Source organism: Chaetomium fimeti (genome assembly GCF_033439085.1).
Source record: "Chaetomium fimeti strain CBS 168.71 chromosome Unknown B0H64scaffold_1, whole genome shotgun sequence".
Lineage (NCBI taxonomy): Eukaryota > Fungi > Ascomycota > Sordariomycetes > Sordariales > Chaetomiaceae > Chaetomium > Chaetomium fimeti.
In genome coordinates this window covers 3702702-3723763 of record NW_026944329.1, presented here as the reverse complement: position 1 = coordinate 3723763, position 21062 = coordinate 3702702, and the positions used below count along the sequence as shown (strand labels likewise).

Genomic DNA, 21062 nt, shown 5'->3' with positions numbered 1-21062 from the left:
GTACTATACTGGTTTGGCCGGGCTGGTTGGGGTACCGTTAGTAACAGGCCCGGGAATACCGAGCTGGAGCAACGGGTGTGTTCGATATAGCGCCAGCGTCGATACCTCGTGTAGCGCATCGTGGACCTGCTGGAGATGGCGGGTCGGAAGCCGTGGGAAGCGATGGACGATGGTAGGTGGTATGCATCCTTATCTCTGGCGACTAGACCCAAGCCTTAGTGACCGTTGGCCCGGCCCACAGGATGGATGGTTATCTGGCTCCTCCACAGTGGCCTCGACCAGTCCGAAGATAGGGCCCCCCGATAAGCACTTGTAGGCGGCACTCCAGAGGAATTCAGAGACAACCTCATCCTGCCAATCTCCAGAGCTGACAGCCATTTGACATTCCCGTGATTGAAATGGCGATGATGACTTGCAGAAAATCGAGAGAGAAGGTGGTGTTGGTGGTGGAAGTTGATCGTCAAGACTTGGCAATGCTTGTTTCCTGGAGCTGGAACCCACCCACCCGTTCACGCGAAAAGAACCCCCACGGACCGAGAACGTGCTCTCTTTCCCCACCAAATTCCCGGACGCGACTGCCTCTTACCAATTTGCCGTCGGCCATTTCAAAATGGTTGCAGTCCGCGCCTGCTTTAATTCTCTTTCCTTTCTTCAACTCGGACGACGACGTTCCAGATCTCAGATTGGCGATCCTGGGCACTCGAAAGCGTGCATACCGCGGAGTTGCGCCAAGAACGCGCGGCTCGGTTCAGGGAACGGAGGCTGATTTACATTACATTGCATCCCACCTCCTGCAACCGCCGCAGCGAACGACCTGCTTTTGGACCTCTCGCCAGCCAGTCCGGAGGTGTTCTCACGTCTCTACAATTCCAATGGTGCAACTTCTCCATGATTACCACCCTCTCAGCAAACGATGCCACCCCTGCCCTGCGATGGCATCCACAACGAGCGCCCTGTCGTTTCTCATGCTGGTTTGTGCCGTTGCTAATTTCCCCGACCCTTGAAACAACCTAGCGGTGAGGCGGAAGCGCACATTGGTCTCGACGTTTCTGACGGCAATCGTCGGAAGAAAACAGCACAAACAAAAACACGATATTGGGACTTTTCAGTGGGTTGGTGGCTCGTGCTCTCGGCCCTCGGCGGCTATCGGAAGCCTCACAACGGCAGGCAAGTGCGGTCCGGCCGGTGTTAACGATGCAATGCTGATCCTGAGGTGCTAAAACAGGAGGGAAGATGCCTGATTTAAAGCTGGCATTCCACCATTTCGAATATGATGCCACGGATGCCTGACTCCGGGCGGCGGGGGCTCTGTTACCCACTCTCGGGCCGGCTACCAGGACGGGCCGGAAACCCGACTGCCGGAAAGCGGGTCCAGTCTGCTCCACTTTTACCGGCCGTGCCGGCAGACCTCCGGTCTCGACCCGTCCCATAACCGAAAGTGATGTCACGGGGCCCCCTGACACCGACAACAATCAGGCCTGGATTCAGGGGCTTTCTTGCCCCTTGCCTCGGTATATGTCTTGGCGCCACCGTGCCGTCAATTTCTGCCACCACACTGGCGCCCCTGGAGCGGCTACATGATGTGTTCAACACTTAATAACGCGTCGGGTGGTCTCGGGACTCATGCGAAACTGTCAAATTATTTGACCGTACCACTGATACCATCCGGTTGGGATTGCCACCAAGGTGCTCAGGTATGGGTGACGCAAAGACAGGTATCAATATTTGCAAACGACAGGGCACACCGTCTGTCTCGGGGAATGAGTGGTCGGGTGTCGGCGTGGATCCATCGGGTCAGCCAAGGCGGGAAGAGCCCTGCAGGGGCGATATCGTGAAAACTCGGTCGAGGACAACACCCAATGGACCACCTGTTGGTTACATTGTCGTGAGTCAAACAGAGTTTGTCACTATATCTTCTCCGCGTTGCCGTCTCTTGTCGTCCCACAGGCCAGGTTCCGCCCCTTTTGTATCACATCCATGAGTACATATACAATTGTTTAAGCTCTCGTTCTGGACACATCAAGATTGGTTCCTGACAGTATTGATACAAATCCAATGTTGAATCCCCCATCCCTGGGATTACCTTGAACATCGACGAACACAACATCTTGTATCAAGGCACTCTCTGTGATGATGCCCCAAGAAAAGGAGTCAGTCCCTAGCTCCCCCTCCACCGGGGGAGTGCTCGAGTCCCAGGACCACAAGTTGCCAAACACACAACCATCGACACGCTCAAGGGCTTGGAGGCACCTCAACGAAAACGTCTGCGCCTCCACCCTCGCCGAGATCGAGCTCCTCATCCTCACCTTCTGCATCGGTCTCCAAGGTAAGGACTCCTTTTGGCAACCCACAACTCCCATACCCTTCCTCACCCCCCCACTAACCACCCACCCCCACACACCAACAGACGCCGTCTCCTTCCCCGACTTCCACTGCTTCGCCTCCAACCAGACCGGCAACACCGTCTTCCTCGTCCTCGCCATCGTGCTGCCCGAAGCGGACGGCGACATGTTCTACACGGCCAACATCGGCATCGCGCTGGGCTTCTTCCTCGCGGCCGCCTGGCTGACGGGCCAGCTGGGCCACATCGTGGGCGCGCGGCGCCGCTGCTGGCTCGTGCTGTGCAACCTGCTGCAGACGGCGCTCGTCTTCGCCGCGGCCGCGCTGCAGTACGTCAACCGCTCCCCGACCACCGGCCGCCTCGACCTCGACGGCGCCCGCGCCCCGTCCACGCTGTGGGCGATCGGCCTGCTGGCTACGGCTGCGGGAAGCCAGGTGGTTCAGGCCCGCTCCCTGCGCATGACCGAGATTACCACGGCGATGGCGACCGCGGCGTGGGTCGATCTCATGATTGATCCGGCGCTGTACGCCCGGAGTAACAGGGGCCGGAATAGGCGGATTGGGTTCTTGGCTGCGCTCGTGCTGGGTACATTGGCTGGTGCTTTCATCTTTAGGAAGGTCGGGTCGCCGGCTGCCTTGGTCGTCTCTGGGGCTGGGAAGTTGCTGGTGACGGTTATGTATTTGTTTAATCCGGCGGATAAACCCAAGGTGGAGAACCCTGAGGATTCGGCGTGATGGGGGAGGGTGTTTCGTTGTAGTGTCTTTGTTCTTGCGTTGTTTGGCTTTTTGCTGGGTGACAGCGTGGCGTTTGGGCAAAACATCGATACCAGGTAGAATGGGGGTGGGTGGGAAAAAGGCTGCAGCACAGGGGAGGTAAAAGCAGGAGGTCTCGAGACCGTAAACGGTTAGGGAACGGGCTTTGCTGGGCAGCCCTTGCTGATATTAGAAAGAGTTCTCGAGTGTCAAGTAATTAATATAGAGTCAATGATAATACTTACCTAGTTGCGTGCAATAACGCGGGGGATCAAGATATCAGGATGTAGTTCAAGTTACGACACTGATCAACGGGAATATGCCCAGTTACCGATTACACCTTATCCGTTTCCCGAAGGACGGGTTCCCTCTGCCTTTTTTTTTTTTTTTTTGGCAGACTAACCGCAGCAGGCCGCCCACTTCTTTCCACCAACGCATCGGTTAACATCACCTCAAGGATAGTACAGCTTAGTCTGTGAGCCATGTTCAAGCACACGGATGCCCACCCGCAACGTTTTCGTCCGATGGTCTTGCAGTCGGCACATGAGGGCGGTAAGCTCACCCGTCCGAACAGCTCTACCCTGTCAACCAGTTCATAGGATGGATGTCGTGGGGTAGAGTGTGAAGTTAACACTCTCCACGTTGCTGCTCCTCTCTTCCCTCCCGCGACACCGCTCGCTTTTCCGCCTATGACAACTATCCTCTGAAATGTAGGAGAGAGACCAGCCCCTTACCCTCGCACGCTGAAAATTGATGTTATCTGCCATTCATTGTTGAGGTTCAGTGCCGACTGTTCCCATTGGATGCTGTATGTCCGAATTTGTTGTTGTCGGCTCCTGCCGATCGTCCCTGTAGCAGTCCCGTCCTTGCCTCGCACCCTCTGGCCAAAAAAAGCCGAACTCGAAAGGAAAGCAAGAAATCAAGCAAAAAGAACAAATGAAAAGAAATCGAGAAAACTAAGTCAAATGAAAGAAAGAGGGTAAAAGTAAAGGAAATGGAGCAAATGGAGTTCCTCTGGGCTTCAGGATGACTTTCGTTATATTCCTCCAGCTGAGGACTCGAAGTTTCCATTGCCGACATCTGCACTTGGAGTTCGGCTTTTTTTGTCTATGGGGTGCCTCGTCCAGACTGCCGCCCCACCTAGGTAGATCCCTGCACCACGTACCCCTGTAACCACACCCCACACGAAGGCACCAGAACACCTGACGGCGCGTCGAGTGCTTGAACGACGCGTCCCGCTCTTTCTCTCAGATCGTCGTCCCCCACAAAACCAAACACACAGCTTCGTCCTGACGCTGCTCACCAACGACGTCTCCTCGTCAACTAGGATTCCGCTGGAATCTTAGGTTCCGGATGTGCAGTGCTCGGATCTGGGACGATTGTCTCAATTCGACCTCATGACCCGCAACAATTTGGGGGAGCATCTGGGCTGGCTGCTAAACACCATCAAGCGATCACCAACCACGGCGCCCCAACTGCCCGCCGCCTCAGACTCGCTCAGCCATGCTCCTCCTTCCGTCTCAACATCCGTCCCATCCTCGACGTCCAACAACTTGGATTCTCAGCCAAGTCGAGCCACCCATCCCGCCAACTTTCCGGGCTCTACCTCGACCTCCATTTCCACCTCCCATCCGCCGCCTGTGTCTACCACCGGGTTGAGACCGTTGACGAATCCTACTAAGAGCTCTACTTCGACTTCTTCGGCTCTCACTTCACACTCCCATCCACCCCCGCTTCCTACCGTCTCGCGGCGGTCTGCAAATTCCACCTTCACCCCCAACTCTGGTCCACTTCCACATACCACCGCGAAACGGGAGTTGACGAATTCCGTCTCTACTTCCAATTCCCTTCTGCCTTCGCTTCCTGCTGCCCCGTCGCGGTCCGTGAAATCGACCTTCACTTCCAGCTCTAATTCACCTCCGCCCCCCGCCGCGCAACAGGAGCTGACGAACGCCACGCCCACCTCCAACCCCTTTGCGCCTGCGTTTTCTGCTGCTGCACGGCAGACTGCAAATTCGTCCTCGACCTCGACTTCCGACTCTCATCGACCTCTTCCTGCCACCGCGCAACACCAGTCTGCAAATTCCATCTCAACCTCCAACCCGCTTCGACCCCCGCTTTCCACCGCCCCTCGTCGGCCTGTAAATCCCCCACCCACTTCCAATTCTCTTCCCCCTTCTCTTCCAGCCGCCACGCAACGCCCTTCCACCTTCGCGCACAACGTTCTACCCTCGGCTGGTTTGCGGAACGCTGACAAGGCATCCGGGAAGCGAGAGGGACTGGATCATCTTTCTTCGAAACATTCTTCCAATCGACCGACTTTACTTTGCAAGCAGCAATTTTTACCTACCCCGGCCTCCACAACCGGCACAACCCCAATTGGCCCTTTGCAACGCGCGTACTCGGCATCGCTCGCTCATGCATCGCCATCCAATACGGTTCGATCACGAAAACCATTGCTTTCCCCGATCCCAGACACCGGTGACCCCCGGAACGCCCGCTCGACGACTCAGTCGATTGGTTTCGTTGACGTGGATGATGACCTTTTTTCGGACACCCTCGACCTAACAGATTTTGAGAACCAGGACGGTTCCAGCTCAGTCTTGGAATTTGGCGAGGAAAAAAGGTTGTGGCGTGAGGATTTTGCTGAGCGCCCCGAGCCCGTCTCCAGTCGCGCTAAGAGGTTGAGGATGGACGACATGTCGCAGACACCGAGTGTGGTCAGGAAACAGGGGCCGGCCAACGAGGAAGATGAATACCCGGATATCGACGACCTTGTCCCCCCTTCGTCGGTTCTGAGGTCCGTCGCCAAACACCGGCCGAAACCCATCTCTGTGGTGGCAGAAAGTCCCTGCCCGCAGCCCGTGACGAGATTGGCCTCCCAGGATAACAATACGACTGAAATGGAACCGGCCAGCAGCATGAGTTGGGATGCGGGCAGTGGTATTCAAGCGGTGGACTCGGCTTTGCCTCGCGCCCCCTTTGAGAGTTCTCCTCCATCAATGCCGGCCGAGACATCACCGGATTTTGTCACATCCAGCCGGAAGCGCAAGACACCCTCGTCACCTAGTCCCAACCACGACGAATCCTTTGACGTAGGGCCTACACCTCCCACCCAAAGCAACAAGAAGCCGAAGACAAGGGGTGACACTGTTCTGGATTCGGAGGACGACCTGATTGCACCGTCAATGCATCAATCAACTGTGGATGACTGCCGAAGCAGCCCTGACCCGGTTAGCAGCCATCAGCCCCCCGACGAGGACCAACAGATGGAGGTCGAAACGCCGCCCAGCGTATCGCCCCAGTTGGAGGATCCTTCTCCCCGTACTCAGAAGGACGGCATGGGGGAGGAACCCCCTAGCGACCCCATCGAAGAGGTTCGCTCCGATGAAGCAATGCCGTCCCAAGATACCCTGCCCAAGCAAAATTCGCAAGGCTCGCGTGATTCAAACATCGGACGGAATAAACACTTGTTTCATCTGTTCCTTGAACGCCCATCTGTATTGGACAGCAAGATCATTTTCTTTGAGGACCAGCTGCGCAAGAACAAGGAGGCATACACCAACTGTCTTCGTGAGAACGCACCAAGGGAAGACCGAGCACGGGTGCGGGATGCTCGGAACGCGCTGGTGCAGAAGCGGAAGGCTTTGGACGCCATCAAAGCCGAACACGAAAGCTATATGGAGCTCAGCAACAAGAGGGAGGGATTGTTGGTAGAGCTGGGGAATGCATTTGCCGACGGAATCGACACCATGGAGGACGAAATCCAGCTGGACATGTTGTCAGAGGAGATCGAAGCCAAGGAGACGGTACTTCTCGGCCAACTAGTCGCCGTGGGCATTGACGACCTGGATTTTCTCAAGGATCCTAACGACTCCATCGCGGCCCCGGACTCGCCCGCCACCCCTATCGTCTTTGCCACACAACCATCTCGCAAGCTCGGCCCGGCAGCGTTGTCAAAAAGGGATACCAGCATCCCCGAATACAACTCCCAGGTTGTGCTGCAGACCCAACAACCATCCCAGAGCCGAACCCAGGAGACAGCAGGCACCACGCTCGTGAACACGGGCACCCTGCCCTCCGTCCCATCTTTCTCCCAGGCATACAGCTCGACCAGGCCCAGCAACCCTCGCACAGACAACACAGACGATCGGACCTGCATAGAGATACTCGATGATGACGACTTTGGGAATGCCATCAGTGGAGGTCAGATGGACTTGGGCGGCTCTACTCTGGCCCCAACCTCTACTACATTTCCCGCTGCCCAATCTGCCCTGCCGCGGCCGATGCCCACCAAGCCGGCTAGAACCCCCGGCAAAACTATGATGACGTTTGGTTCTGATCAGTTTGACGACTGTAGTGACGAGGAGGAAATGGTGGCAGCCGCGAATAGCTTCGAGCAGCAACAACAACAATCCATGTCCAACACGGCCGCATATCCTACTCGTACCGAACTGTCCGAGTCGTCGGGGAATGCCGTGCTGCCACCACCGCGGAAGCGGGCGGCCGCCCAGCCCGTGCTTTCTCAACAACCCAAGGGGTCCATTGACCCGGAGCAGATGAAATACCCCTGGTCCTCCGATGTCCGCCGAGTCTTGAAGGATCGGTTCCGGATGACGAGATTTCGCCGCAACCAGCTCGAGGCCATCAACGCTACCCTGGCCGGCAAAGACGCGTTTGTTCTGATGCCCACTGGAGGTGGCAAATCTCTTTGCTATCAGCTTCCAGCCATGGTCAACTCGGGCAAGACTCGTGGTGTCACGCTTGTCGTATCCCCGCTGCTTAGTCTGATGAACGATCAGGTGGCCCATCTGACACGCCTCAACATCCTCGCTGCAACTTTCAACGGAACTATCAACAACGCACTCCGCAACCACATCCTGGGTGCTTTCCACCAGCCCTACCCAGAGCATCACGTCCAGCTGCTCTACGTCACGCCCGAGATGCTCACCAGCAGCCCCACCTTCCAAAAGGGGGTTCAAACCCTGTATGATAAAGGCAAGCTCGCCCGCATTGTGATCGACGAGGCCCATTGTGTGAGCCATTGGGGTCATGATTTCCGACCCGACTACAAGGCCCTGGGGACGTTTCGGGCTGCCTTCCCTGGCGTCCCAGCCATGGCGCTGACGGCTACGGCTACTAAGAACGTCATGGCCGACGTCAAGCACAACCTTAACATGGAGAACTGCGAGGTCTTCACACAGAGCTTCAACCGCCCGAATCTCTACTACGAAGTCATTCCCAAGCAGGCGCGTTTCATCGGGGGCATGGGCAAGCTCATCACTACCAAGTATGGTGGGCAATGCGGCATCGTCTACTGCCTGTCCCGCAAATCCGCCGAAGGCACGGCAACCACCCTTGTGACCAAGCACGGCATAAAGGCTCGCTACTATCACGCCCAGATGGACCCCGAGGCCAAGATCGAGGTTCAGGAGGGGTGGCAGCGGGGGGAAATCCACGTTGTCGTCGCCACAATTGCCTTCGGCATGGGTATCGACAAGCCAGATGTCCGGTTCGTCATCCATCAGAATATGCCCAAGAGCCTGGAGGGTTACTACCAGGAAACTGGGCGTGCGGGTCGGGACGGGCTGCCTTCGGACTGCTATCTTTACTTTGCCTACAGCGACATCCCCACCCTGCGACGGATGGTCAACGAGGATAAGGACAAGCTGCCCGCGGAGAAGGAGCGGCAACATAGCATGATCAATCGCATGGTGTCGTACTGCGAGAGCTCCTATGCATGCCGTCGGGTCCAAATCCTTCGCTACTTCGACGAGGCCTTCGACGCGGAGGAGTGCGGCAACATGTGCGACAATTGCGTTACCGGACTGACGAACGGGGAACCCGTTCTCGAAGACTTCACCGAGTGTGCTGTGGCCCTCATCACGGCCATCCGGTCGCAAAAAAAGATCACTTTGGGCAAGCTGGTCGAGGTCGTGACGGCGAGCAAAAATGTTGGGAAACACCACGACATCCCTGGATTTGGAGTCTGCAAAGGCATGAAAAACTACGAGGTGCAGCGGGTCGCCATGGCCCTCCACGCCGAGGGCGCCCTGAAAGACCACCAGGAGACGTGCATGAGCAACGGCATCCCCGTTACCAACTACAAGGTAGGCACTAACCCCATCGTGGCGAATGGCTTTGCTTCGGGTGTCTGGGTGTCGGACCTTGTCAGGCTAACTTCTTGGTAGCTCGATACGCTGGCCCAGGAATACCTCAGGGAGGTGCGCCGGTTGCGCCTGGAGGTGAGGAGGCAGGATTTGGTGCAGCCGCCGGCGAAGAAGAAGGGACGGGGCGCCAAAGCCAGCCAAGCAGCGTCGGAGGCCCTTGGCGGCGCACGGGGGAGGGGACCCCCGCCGTCCACCAATATCTCGTCGCCCGTCTCTGGGCTGTCGAGAGGGCGGAAGGGCAAATCCGTTCTGGCGACAGCGGCGGATGAGGAGGATGGAGGCGACGAGGGCGACGCGGTAGACACGGGCGACGAGGGCGATGAAGGCGACGCGGGCCGCGAGATGCATGCAAACGGCTACGAGCGGGACGACTTCGTGGGTTCCGACGAGGAAGCCGAAGCGGCCTTCTTCGACCCCCCGCCCTTCCCCCAACGCCCTCCGCCCCAGGGCCGGCAGCAGACACTGGACGAGTTGGGACCTCCCATCTCGCGCGACCCCCGCCTGGACGAGGCCGGCCTGGACGACATGCACCAGGACATCGTCCAGGCGTTCGTCGAACGGGCGTACGAGATGGAGGAAAGCCTCCGCAACAAGCACGGGCTCCGCCGCGCGCTCTTCACCGAGCAGCAGTACCGGGAGATGGCCATCCGGTGGACGACGACCGTCGCCCAGATGTACACCATCCGCGGGGTCGACAAGTCCAAGGTGGACTTATACGGCGCTAAGTTCGCCACCCTCGTCCAGCAGTTCCGCCGCCGATACCAGGAAATGATGGGCGGCACAGCCACCTCCTTCTCCGCGGCCGAGATTGCGCCGAAGCGGCAGAAGAAGCGCGAGGTCGTCGACCTCATTAGCGACGACGAAGACTACGCCGGCCGCCGCGCCCGCGGCCCCCGCTTCCCGCGCCGCGATGACGCCCCGCCGGCAGCCGACGAGGAGGAGGAGGCGTACGACGAGGACCTCGACGGCGGCCGCGATGACGACGAGGACCTCGAGGCCTCGCGCTACTTCGCCGACGGTACCGACCGGCCGCCGTCACCACCCCAGTCCGGGACCGCCGCCGTCGAACAGTGGCACAAGCGCTTCGAGGAGCTCAAGAAGAGCGACAAGGTGGCCAGGGCCTCGGAGGAGAACGAGGACGGCACCTGGACCCCCAACGCCCGCTGGCGGGGCGGAAAGCGGGGCAGCTCCGCCAGGGGCCGGAGCGGAAGGGGTAGCAGGGGCGGTCGGGGTGGTTTTTCGCGCGGCGGCGGCTCCTTCCCTCGGGCCAACTCGACGGGCGGCGTAGCCAAGCGTAGGGGCTCGGTTAGTCGACAGCTCGGGCGGGGCAGCGCGTCGGTGGGCAGCTCGCGGCGAGGGACCGGCAGCGCCAGCGGTGGCATCCCCAATATGCCGTACTGAGCTTTGTTGGCGAGTGGTTTAACTTTGGACTCCTTCATTTTTTCTTTTTCTTTTTCGGCATCGCGATCCAATGGTCGCCCGTGGTTTCATCGAGAATCCGACGTTGCGCGGGCTCGCTATCCCACAATCCTTGCGAGGCCTAAGTTTCTGCCATCTGATCATCGCTGCGTCGGTCCGATCGCGTTGTCGCGATCTCAGATTCCTCTGGGCGAGCCTTGCGATTCGATGGACCGCCGATCTTCCGCCTAATAAACCCAGCATCTGATTTCTCAAGATTTGCATTGGCAAGCGGGCAGGCAACATCATCTCATCTTTTACGATCATTCACATGGCGTTCCAGGCACAAATAAAGGGGGCAAGGGCAAAAAGGGGCAGCAGCATGAAAAGGAGTTTGGTCAAGGGGCGTATGCGTTGTGCTGGGCAGATCGGAGTTTGGAGCAGTTCTCTTTTGGCATTTGTGTCTGCGTTTTTTCTATGGTCTCAGCGCAGAGGTGGATGAAATGGGGACAAGAACTCGGGCTCTAAATGTGAGGAAGGGGTACAGACATGGAGAGAGGCAGCATCATGGATTTCATGAATGAATGGGAACTTGTATATATGGCCGTCGACGAGGACATACGCTCCACTCAGCCTTGCTTTAATCGAACCCGCAGGCAAGCAAAGCGGTAACTATGAAGGAACATGGCATGGGACGGCGTGGCGCGGGGTTTTCGCACATCAGCATCAGCATCAGCATCGGCGTCGGCATTCTTAGAACTAGAATTGCAAGGTCCGAATCTGGGAGGCAATACGGAATATAAGAGACATACATATTTCATCAAACTACATTGCGATCGGTGAAGGGCAGGTTCGAGTGTGAGTTGACAGATGGTCTGCTATGTTCAATTTATCTTTCCCTTTCCTATGGTCATGGCCTTCCTCTCCCTACTCCCCCGTCCCTTCCCCTATCCTCCTAGGTAGCCAGAACCTTTCCCTTCCCCTTCCCTTCCCTTCCTTGCCGCAGTGTATCGATTACCCCCCTCCAAAAAACAAACCCATTACGCCGCCCTTTTCCGTGGTGTTATGCTGGGGGTATATCTGACCGAGGTGGAGTGTATATACGGGGTGTGTCTGAGCAAATATGTAAAAGGTAAACAATAAAAAGTAATAAAGTAGGGTAAGTTATGAAGGTCAATAAATAGACTAAGGTTGAGATGCGAGCATGACTGAGTAACCGGTGCAGTCTGTTTGTCCGAAATGAAATGGGATGAAACGAAATGAGAAAGAAGAAAGGAACATCCACTGTAACTAATGGCTGCCCTGCTGATTCATGTGCCGTGATCCGGGCCACTGTGCGTGGTGTGAAGACGGCTGGTTTGTTGACAGAATGCGCATTTCAGGGGTCGTTGGGCGGATGGTGCAAATAGAAGCGTTGTAAACAAAGCCAGTCGCGGCTGGCTAAAAAGGGTGTTGAGTTGAGAAGTATAGCTCGACCATCCGAAAAAAGCGGAAGCTGAATGAATAAATGGGTCGAGCATGCGGCTGAAGGCAGCCAGGAAAAGAAGTCATAACGTCTTTCCAGTCGTAAATAACCACACACTCTTTCTATCCCCTTTGTCTGTTTGCGCACCGCCTGCAGGTTGCAGCAGTGATTATTACGCAGGCGACGTCGGCTCCGGCTCCCGCAGCTCGGCGGCGATCTCTTCGCGCACCTTGCGGCACCACTGGAGTACGGCGTCCTCGAAATCGACCCAGAGTTCCGGGCCGGTGTTGTACTGCAGGCCGAGCGGGTCGGCCTTGAGCATTACCTCCCAGCGCAGCTCGGCTGCCTTGAGCCAGTAGCGCAGGTTATCCGCGCCACGGTATGGCTTCTGGGTGTTGGCGTAGAAGTTGGGGATGGCGCCGAAGCGACGGCGGGATTTGCGGACTGAGCAGTTGTGCAGTTGGACCAGGCGCTGGCCGTTGGAGAGCGCGGCGAGGAAGGGTGTCGGGAGGGATTGCGATTCCAAGGGCAGAGTCCGGTCAATGGGCTTCCACTCCGGTATGACGGGCATGTTCTCGATTGGATCGGGACCCTTGAGCATGGACCGCATAAATGCCTCTTCGCGCTCGAACTCGCGGCCTTCCCAGCCTTCCGGGTTGAGCCAGGCCCACGACGACCGCTCGGCGATCTCCTTGGCCTCCATAGCGTCCTCGTTGACCAGCATGGCGCGTACACTAGCGATCCAGCTATCCATGGTGCGGAACTCGTCGTCTCGCATGCCGCCGGCAAAACCCCTAGTGGCCATGCGCTTGAGAATATCCATGACCGACAGCAGCTCGCCGCGCAGAACCTTCTCCGACTTGATAGCATCGAGGCGGTCGGGTCGGTCGTGCGAGGTGTAGTAGATCTTGGCGGCCCTGATGGCTAGAGTCATGACGTCGAGGATGTTCATCCCCTGGATCTCGTACCATCCGGCGGATGGGATTGAGGGCCGCCGTGGGTTTTCGGGCTGAGCATCTGCCGACTCGATGCGGATGGTGAGCCCCGGGGGTACTTTTCCGCTCTTGGACTCGCGCAGGGTCTGCTCGGCGACGTCGAGCGACTTCGTTAGGTCGGACCTCAGCTCGGCGATCGAGGGCGGTTTCGGCACATGTTTCTCGCGGTGGTTGTAGGTGCTAGTTGTGGGCGGCGGCATGTTCGGGTCGATCTCTAATTCGTCCGAGAAGTAATCTTCGTCTTGCGGATCTGGGTGATCCGGGTGATACTCTGAGATAGGAGACTCGACCATCGGGCCAGCGCCTAGCCCCATCGCGCTGGCGAACCCGCCAAGCGACGTCAGTTCCGGGCTGCTCCCCATGGATGCATAACTCGAGTCGTGGTCGCTGCTTGACTTGGGCGACAGGAACACGCTGGGATCGAGCGACGACAGGTCCAGAGTGTGCGCCTTGTCGCCCCGTTTCCGAGCCAATCGCCCCCCCTTGCCGTCCAGCAAGCCGGTCCGGGCAAAGTAATACTGCAGATGGGTGATGCTGCCCAGGCTGAGCACACTTTCCCGCGCCCGGGCGCTGGCGGCAAAGTCAGTGCCCTGCGGGCGCATGTAACCCCGACGCCTGCTTGGGCTCCTCCCCCTCGGTGTGTCTGGTGCGCTGCAAGTCGAGTCTCGGGGCCGTAGCTGATCGCCGTTGACGCTGATGTCGGAAAGGCGATAGCTCGCTGACGAGTGGCGGGAAAAGGTAGACCCATCGCTACCCAAGGATTCTCGATAATGGGAAGCTTCGGTAGTTGCAGAACCGTGCGACATGGTCGAACCGGTCGAAAGACAACGCGACGCACCCGAGTGGCCTCCGAGAGCTGGCCGAGGGACAGAGTCCGGTGCGGGCGAGCCACTGCGGGAAATTGCGGGGTTGGACGACGCAGCCATTGTGAGGCCGGATTCGAGCTGCTCTCCTTTTTCCGTCGATGGTTTTCGCTCCGATTGTTTAGGCGGGATTTGATACGGTCGTGAAGATGACCGAAGTAAACAATGACGGCCCGGGACTGTAAACACGGGAGCTCCCAAGGCGAGACGCGGCAGCAGCAGCAACAGCAACACAAAACGGCCCAGGTATTCCGGTGGGATGGAACAGGGTCTTTGGTTGGGCTGAAAGTCGGTTTGCGTCTTTTCGAGAAGGCGTGCGAGCTCTTGAAACACGGAGAGGTGGAGGTTTGGACAGGCAAAAGGAGAGATGGTGTGCGGGAAACAAGTCACACCTTCCTCGAAGGTAATCTGTATGGAGAAGGGTATCGGATCGGATGGCTTCAGGCGGAAGAATTGCTGAGACGGGGGAGGGGGATCGGAACACTTTCCCGGGGTTGATGCGCTGAAGAATGGGCTTGGCCAGGGGGTTCGGGTGGAGACCAGCAATTACGCAAATGGTTCCAGAAGCACCCGGGTGGCCGACGCGATGGCCCGCCTGTGGGGTATCACAGACGCGTGAAGCAATGGCTTGGCGGGCGAAGAAGAAGTGGAGCTCACACAAGCCAATCTTTTTAATCTTCTCAATGCCAGGAGTGGGATGACCCTGCGACAGATCCGGAGAGGCCGGCGAGGAATGCTTGTCTGGGACAGCCTGAGCCGTGGGGAGACGTGGGAGGCCTGACCAAGTTCACGATTCATGAGCGGGGACAGCGCGTGGCATTTCAGGATGGCCAGGGAGAGAGAACCACTGATGAACCAGGGAGAGCCAGGCTCGGTGCTCCTGCACTGGGAGAAGCCGAAGAGCCAGGGAACCGAGGGAAATGGGGCCGCGTGCCTTTCCGTTGGCGTTGACGAGAGCTTCACTTGCTGAACACAAATGATTGGTCAGAGACACTGCTACCCCTGCCATCATTACAGAGCGTCGTATTGCAAGATTCGGCCATGAGACCGCAACGTGATCTTCCGAACGGATGGATGGATGAATGAACATTGAACAGAACGTTGGGCACTGCTTTTCGGCACGAAGAGCATGGATGGAGATGCTGCGAAAACGGTTCGGGAACGGGAACGGGAACGTGCACGCTGCCTAAATTTAACCAGAGCTCGACAGGGCTGCCTGTGGCTGGCTGGCTGACTTCCATTCTGCGAACTGGTCTGCCCGGAGGGATCTTCACATGACTCTCACATCGACAATCTGTCCAAACAGAGAGAGGACCGTTCTTCCAATTGTCTCTCCTGCATTTCCCCCTTTCCCCTCCAAACGGTTTCTTTCTTTGAGTGTTGCCCCCCTTTTTTTCTCCCACTCAACAGAAACCTTTTCTTCCCTTCTCCGTCCGGCCGTATGTTTACGTTTGCTTCGTACCATCTTCGCAGCTGCATGGCACGATGCACTCCCTAAAAACCGAGAATTCCAGAACCAATATTTCCCACATAATCCCTGTCTTGGCTGGCCAACTGCCGTCGCCGGGCTCAGAAACCCGTCTTTTTTAGCATCCTCCCCCCTGTCCACATACACCCGACAGATGGGAAACGCAGGCTGCGACCAGAAAGTCGGGAAATCGGGTCAGATCGATGCCGCCCAGCCATGGTCATGGTCACTGCCCAAATGGTTTACACTAGTTATGACATGTATAGTGTATTAACTCCATGTCGGTGATAACTAACGTTAGTGTAATTGACGAAGCCATTTGAATGAAACTCCGTGGAGCACAGAAGCCGGAGCCAGGAGGTCCATGCATGCAGGCTGCCGACATCAAGACAGTTCAACCAATAATCACAGTCAAGTCATGTAAGACTTGCGGGAAGCTTCACTTCGTCACGTCGTCCTTTCGTACTTTCTTCCCAACTTAAAGATTGTCTCGGATCACATGAAACTCTTGCTAGGGCTGGACTGCGGCGCAGAGTTTGGCGTTGCGAGGGTCGTCAGCCCGCCCTTGTCAGCCCGCGATTTCTGCCCAACCCCATCACACAAAGTCTCCTGCCCATCATCACTTCCCAATCGTCATTCCTTCCATCTCGACCCTTCGGCGCATCGGCAAAAAATCTCATTACCCTCTTGGCCCTCATCTCGCTACCCGCCGGAAAGCTGCTGGCCTGTCGATTTTGGTGCGCATCGCCAATTGCTGCAAACTGTTGCGAACTGCAAGCAAGATTCTGAGATTCTGTTCCCCAATCGCCAACAGCAAAACCCACCCCCGCCGCGCTGCACCATGTCGTCTGGACCTCCAACAGCCACTCGTTGACTGGAGCGCACAGCAATCATTCTCAGACCACTGAAACACGCAGCCAGTCGGACGTGCAGCCAGGAAGGTCCCTGCCCGAATTTATGGGGAAAGCCCCATCCGGGCCCCTCTGCGACCAAGCCCACAGGAGGCAGGCGGCCCGCTAGAGCAAGCAACCCAGACCACTGAAAGCTGACCGGCTGCTGTTTGAGCAAGTCGGCATCCCACCAGAGCGCAGGCCTGCAGCTCCCATCGGCGAGCTCTCGGTGCAGTCTGAGAGTCCGAGCCGCTAAATGTCAACTCTTGCTGCTGCTGCCGCTGCCGCTGCTCCGGGCAGTGGCAATGATCAAGACAATCCTGTCGATCATGCTGTCTCCGGCACGGATATACCAGCAGTTAACCAGAATGCCGACTTCGACACGAGCAATGACCATGACGACGTCGTGCTAACCTTCTCTGACGTTCCCAGCGAATTGGCGCATCTCGATGCTTTCGACTCGGATCAGCAAAATCAGCAACAAGAACAACAACACCAAGACACCACAAGCACAGCCCACACTAACAACAGCCACATTGGCGACCCGCCAAAAAGCTCTCCCCCACAACAACAACAACAACACCAACAGCAGCAGCGGCAGCTCTCGGCCAGCAGCTCTCCCACCTCGACGCCCGCCCATCGCGTAAGGAAACCCTCGCCGGGTCTTGCAGCGCGATTAAAGGCCCTAGGCTTCGGTTCGACACGTAAATCAAGTCCTCCGCCGCCCTCGACTTATTTAGAGCCCGGTCGTCTCCCAGAAGAAGCTCTCAGGCGACTCGACCAGGAGCATATCGCCGGCTCCTCGCATACCGTTGTCGAGCGGCGGGGCCGCCCCTGGAAGGGCATCGTCCGCATCTCATCGAGGTCGAGCCTCAAGTCGGACAGGTCGCAAACGAGGACGGAACCCGAGGAGCCTGTCCCCGAAGAACCTGTCTCCGAGGTTACCATTCCCGTTGCGAAGCCCGACCTTCTGCCGGAAATTGCCACGTCCGAGCCGCTGGACATGGACACAAACAAGTACCGTCTTCCCGACCATACAAACGGAAACGGCGTCAAGGCCCAGCCGGGGACAAAGGATGAGCACATCGCGAGGGATACTCGGCCACCACAGGCATCCCAGGCACCCCAGACACCAGAGATCCCGCCTCCGCCCCTTCCCAAAGATACGCCACCACTAACACGACGCGGCACAAATCCGACCACACCAACCGCCCGCGACTTTTTCAACCCTGACTCCATCACATTCAACCCCCTCGGCCTCCAGAGGGCGGGGTCCATATACACGTTATCGCGAGCCTCGTTCGCGAACCAGCTTGCCCAGCTGACGTCACTACAGCTTCCCGATGCCGACTCGTTGAGTAACAAGGTCTCGGCCATCCCGACCGCCCAGGTCGCGACAAAGGCCTTGATAGGCGCTGCCGAACAGATCCGTGGCTGGATATACAAGGCTTCGGAAGTAATAGGGGGCTTGGAAAGCGATGACGACGTCGAATGGGCCGCTGCCGGCGGCCGCGAAGGCGTCGAGGAGGTCGAGAACGCCATCATCCGCTTCGAGGAGCTGATCAAGGTCTACGTCGGCGCCATCGAGGACTTGCAGTGCCGAGAAGACATTGCCTACGTCGCCGCCGACGATCTCCGCAGGGCCGTTGCCCAGATGGAGGCCATCCTCGCCGAGTGGGGCAAGATGCGCAACACGCTGCACAACGTCAAGGCACAAGTCGAGATCGCCATGGAATGGGAAGAGCTATGGAACATGGTGCTCGGTGACATCCAGAACGAGATGGACGACCTCGCCAGGCTAGTCTTCGAGATGGAAGAACGGCGCCACAAGTCGATTCTAGGCGTGCCAACCGGCGACCCCGCCATGGACATTGGCGACTTGGAGACGATAGTGGAGGACACGCCCCGGGCTCCCGCGCGGTTGCAGACCGCCAACAATCGCTTCAGCGTGCCCGTGTTCCCCGTCAGCCCTACCTCGCCCTCGCCCAGCACGACCGGCATCTCCCAGGACGACTCCAGCCTGCTGGCGCTGTTCGCAAGGATGCAGCCTCTTAGGGCCTCGCTGGATTTCCTGCCTATGAGGCTCTCCGTTTTCGAAAACAGAGCTGACAGCATATTTCCCACCGCATGCGAGGAGCTTGAAGTGCGGAGGTCGGAGCTGGATTCTACTTACAAGAAGCTCGAGAAGGATGCCGAATCCCTGCGCAAGGAACTCGGCGAGGATCGTTGGGTCCTCGTCTTCCGCGGCGCCGGACGGCAGGCCCAAAAGATGTACGAGTCGGTCGAGAGGAGCGTGGCTAGGCTCCGCGAGGCCATCGACACCGGCATGCATCTGACGAACCAGCCCATCATGAGCAAGAAGTTGGAGAGTTACGAGGCCAAGAAGACACACTATGGCCCGGCCATCGAGCGGGTGTTGTCCATCATCGACAAGGGGGTCAAGGACCGGTTGACCGTCAACGGCGAGATTCTTCGTCTGCACGCCGAGATGCAGGCCAAGTGGGAGGAGTTGAAAGAGATCATGGCGGATATGGATGCCTCCGTCGAGGAGCTGCACGCCGACAGGAGGGGCCAGCAACTGCGGGATTCCGTCTCGAGCATGCTGTCCAACGACATGTCGACTCTCGCGAGCGGCAACGAGACGCCTCAGAGCTCGCCCCCCTCTTCCGTCATCATGTCCTCCATGGGCCTCAGCAGCTCAACTCACCTCAAAGCGCCCCCGCCGCGTTCCGCGAGCGCTATGGGCCACTTTTCCACACCAGGCAACCGCAGACAGTCGTTGCTACCCACTCCAAAGAGCCAAGTGTCCCGGAAGCCCGTAGCCGCCAGGACGTCGACGTTGTCGGTTCCATCCCGCGACGGCTCAGCCACGCCAACCGCGAACAGGATGCCGCGTCCGTCTTCTTCCTTGGCCAACCGGCCGAAATGGAACGCCTCCACCAACACATCAGACGTCGGCACAGGGCACAACTTCAAGCCCCTCAGCCTCACCACCCCGAGCCCCTATTCCAAGCGATCCCCCACCCCAGTACGCTCCGGCTCCGGCTTAACGCCCTCCTCTACCACATCCAAACTCCCAACCCTCCGCACCCCGCTCTCCCGCGGGGCATCCACATCGCCCATCGACGAGAACACCCCCTCCAAAAGCGGGCCCCTCCTCTCCTTCCGCGACCGCATCGCGTCAGGGCCCGACTCCCAACAACAACAACAACACCAAACCTTCAACCGACCCCGCCTCGCCTCCCAACCCTCCGCACCGGCCGCCTTCGCCAACAGACGCGCCTCCCTCCAACCCCCCAAACCAATCGACCTCTCCCCACCCACCGCAACCACCCCTCGCAGACCCGCCAGCTCGCTCGCGTCCTCGCGCCGCGCCAGCCTGCTGCCCCAGCCGCGCACGTCCGGCACCTCTATGGCGGGGGGGGCACCGCCGTCGGCGTCGCGGAGCGGCGGTCTCACCGGCCGCGAGAGCCCGCAGGCCGTCGCCGGCGCCCGCTTTGCCATGCGCAAGGGCAGCACCAGCAGCACCAGCACCTCGGCTGCGGCGGCCGCCGCTAGGGGCGCGGTGGCTAGGGACTCGAGGCCCAGGTGGAGGGGGTAGGGCGGCCTCTTTGCTGGGTGGTTTTCGAGGAGGGTGTTGAGTTGAGGCGATGGGGTGTATCCCCTCCGTCTGACTGACCCGGCCGACCTAGGTAGGCCTGTGGTATTGTGGGCATTTTTTTCGGCGCTCGGGCGCGCGAGGTGTGTGTGTGTGTGTGTTCAGGGGTTTGGCGTCGCTTGGCGGTTGCCTTGGGTTGCCTTGGGTTACCTGGTGTTTCGGCGTCGGTTGCTGAGCTGAGCTGAGCTGAGCTGAGCTGGGTTGAGTTGTCTGCCTGTCTGTCGGTCGGTCTGTCTATCGAGGTAGGTACCTGGGTGGTAGTCGTCAGAGTAGCTGGCGCGAGGACAGGTCCTGGCCTAGGCCCGGCGGAAAACGGAGCTCCTTGTCGATCGGATCATCAGTTGGGAAGTCTCGATCCGGCGAGCAACCAAACAAACGGCTTTGATTGAACGGGCTGCGGGTCTTTTTATGGATTGACTGACGCATGGATGGATGGATGGAAGGATGGGCTGGGGGAGATACCACCAGGGCTTTTTTCGTTGTCTTTTTTTTTTTTTACTATCACAGCGAGGTATTTGGGGACTGAGTCCCTCTCGTTTTCTTTAATGTTTTCTCCCTCCCTCCTCTTCTTCTTTTTTTGCTTCACTTGCGGTGTTTCGATTGCTTGCGTTTGCTTCTTATACCCCGCCAAATACCCCTTAGCTGTCGTTGCTGCTGTTTATTGTTATTATCGGTACATACATACTCACCTACCTACCTTGGCGTTGCTGTGTTTGGCTTCGTCGTTTGTTGTATGTACAATAGCTCGGCCGTCGGGTCGGTCAATCCTCGAGCCGAGGGACGGGCAGCGGGACTGGGAACGGGGGGGGGGATGAGAATGGGATTTCGGATCGAGAGAGCGAGCAGGCTTACCTTGTCGTGACTACCTTTCAGGATCTATCCGGATGGGGTAGGGGCATCGAGGGAAGAGTTAGGGGAATTGAGCTGTTGATCGAGAAATACTGTGTGTGCATGCGTCTTGCTTGTTATGGTGAAATCTGCTGTGTACTCGTCTAACGTGGAGTCAGGAAAGGGTGAGTCAACCGTCAAAAAACTCACTCTTGGTCCTCGTTTTCCGCAGTG

At 58.1% G+C, this 21062-nt stretch overlaps 6 protein-coding genes across 6 annotated transcripts; 5 read left to right on the top strand and 1 right to left on the bottom strand.

Moving 5' to 3' along the window:
• Positions 1–120: 120 nt before the first annotated feature.
• On the top strand, positions 121–1290 carry B0H64DRAFT_28524 (uncharacterized protein). The gene has a single exon (XM_062800029.1). The coding sequence runs from the start codon at positions 399–401 to the stop codon at positions 1002–1004; it is 606 nt and encodes a 201-aa protein (XP_062664498.1). The 5' UTR covers positions 121–398; the 3' UTR covers positions 1005–1290.
• Positions 1291–1780: 490 nt separating this feature from the next.
• On the top strand, positions 1781–3341 carry B0H64DRAFT_28539 (uncharacterized protein). Its single transcript, XM_062800031.1, has 2 exons — positions 1781–2326; positions 2408–3341. The coding sequence occupies exons 1-2, from the start codon at positions 2131–2133 to the stop codon at positions 3073–3075; spliced, it is 864 nt and encodes a 287-aa protein (XP_062664497.1). The 5' UTR covers positions 1781–2130; the 3' UTR covers positions 3076–3341.
• Positions 3342–4356: 1015 nt separating this feature from the next.
• Positions 4357–10664, top strand: B0H64DRAFT_352780 (uncharacterized protein; the record flags this gene model as incomplete). Its single annotated transcript, XM_062801498.1, has 4 exons — positions 4357–4922; positions 5352–9221; positions 9303–9560; positions 9627–10664. Exons 1-4 carry the CDS (start codon positions 4491–4493, stop codon positions 10662–10664), a joined length of 5598 nt encoding a protein of 1865 aa, XP_062664496.1. The 5' UTR covers positions 4357–4490.
• A 1357-nt stretch (positions 10665–12021) lies between these two features.
• On the bottom strand, positions 12022–14409 carry B0H64DRAFT_28508 (uncharacterized protein). The gene has a single exon (XM_062800028.1). It carries the CDS (start codon positions 14045–14047, stop codon positions 12299–12301), a length of 1749 nt encoding a protein of 582 aa, XP_062664495.1. The 5' UTR covers positions 14048–14409; the 3' UTR covers positions 12022–12298.
• Positions 14410–16124: 1715 nt separating this feature from the next.
• Positions 16125–20186, top strand: B0H64DRAFT_28489 (uncharacterized protein). Its single transcript, XM_062800026.1, has 2 exons — positions 16125–16189; positions 16267–20186. The coding sequence occupies exon 2, from the start codon at positions 16599–16601 to the stop codon at positions 19941–19943; it is 3345 nt and encodes a 1114-aa protein (XP_062664494.1). The 5' UTR covers positions 16125–16189; positions 16267–16598; the 3' UTR covers positions 19944–20186.
• Positions 20186–20947, top strand: B0H64DRAFT_28492 (uncharacterized protein). The gene has a single exon (XM_062800027.1). The coding sequence runs from the start codon at positions 20429–20431 to the stop codon at positions 20813–20815; it is 387 nt and encodes a 128-aa protein (XP_062664493.1). The 5' UTR covers positions 20186–20428; the 3' UTR covers positions 20816–20947.
• Positions 20948–21062: the final 115 nt, after the last annotated feature.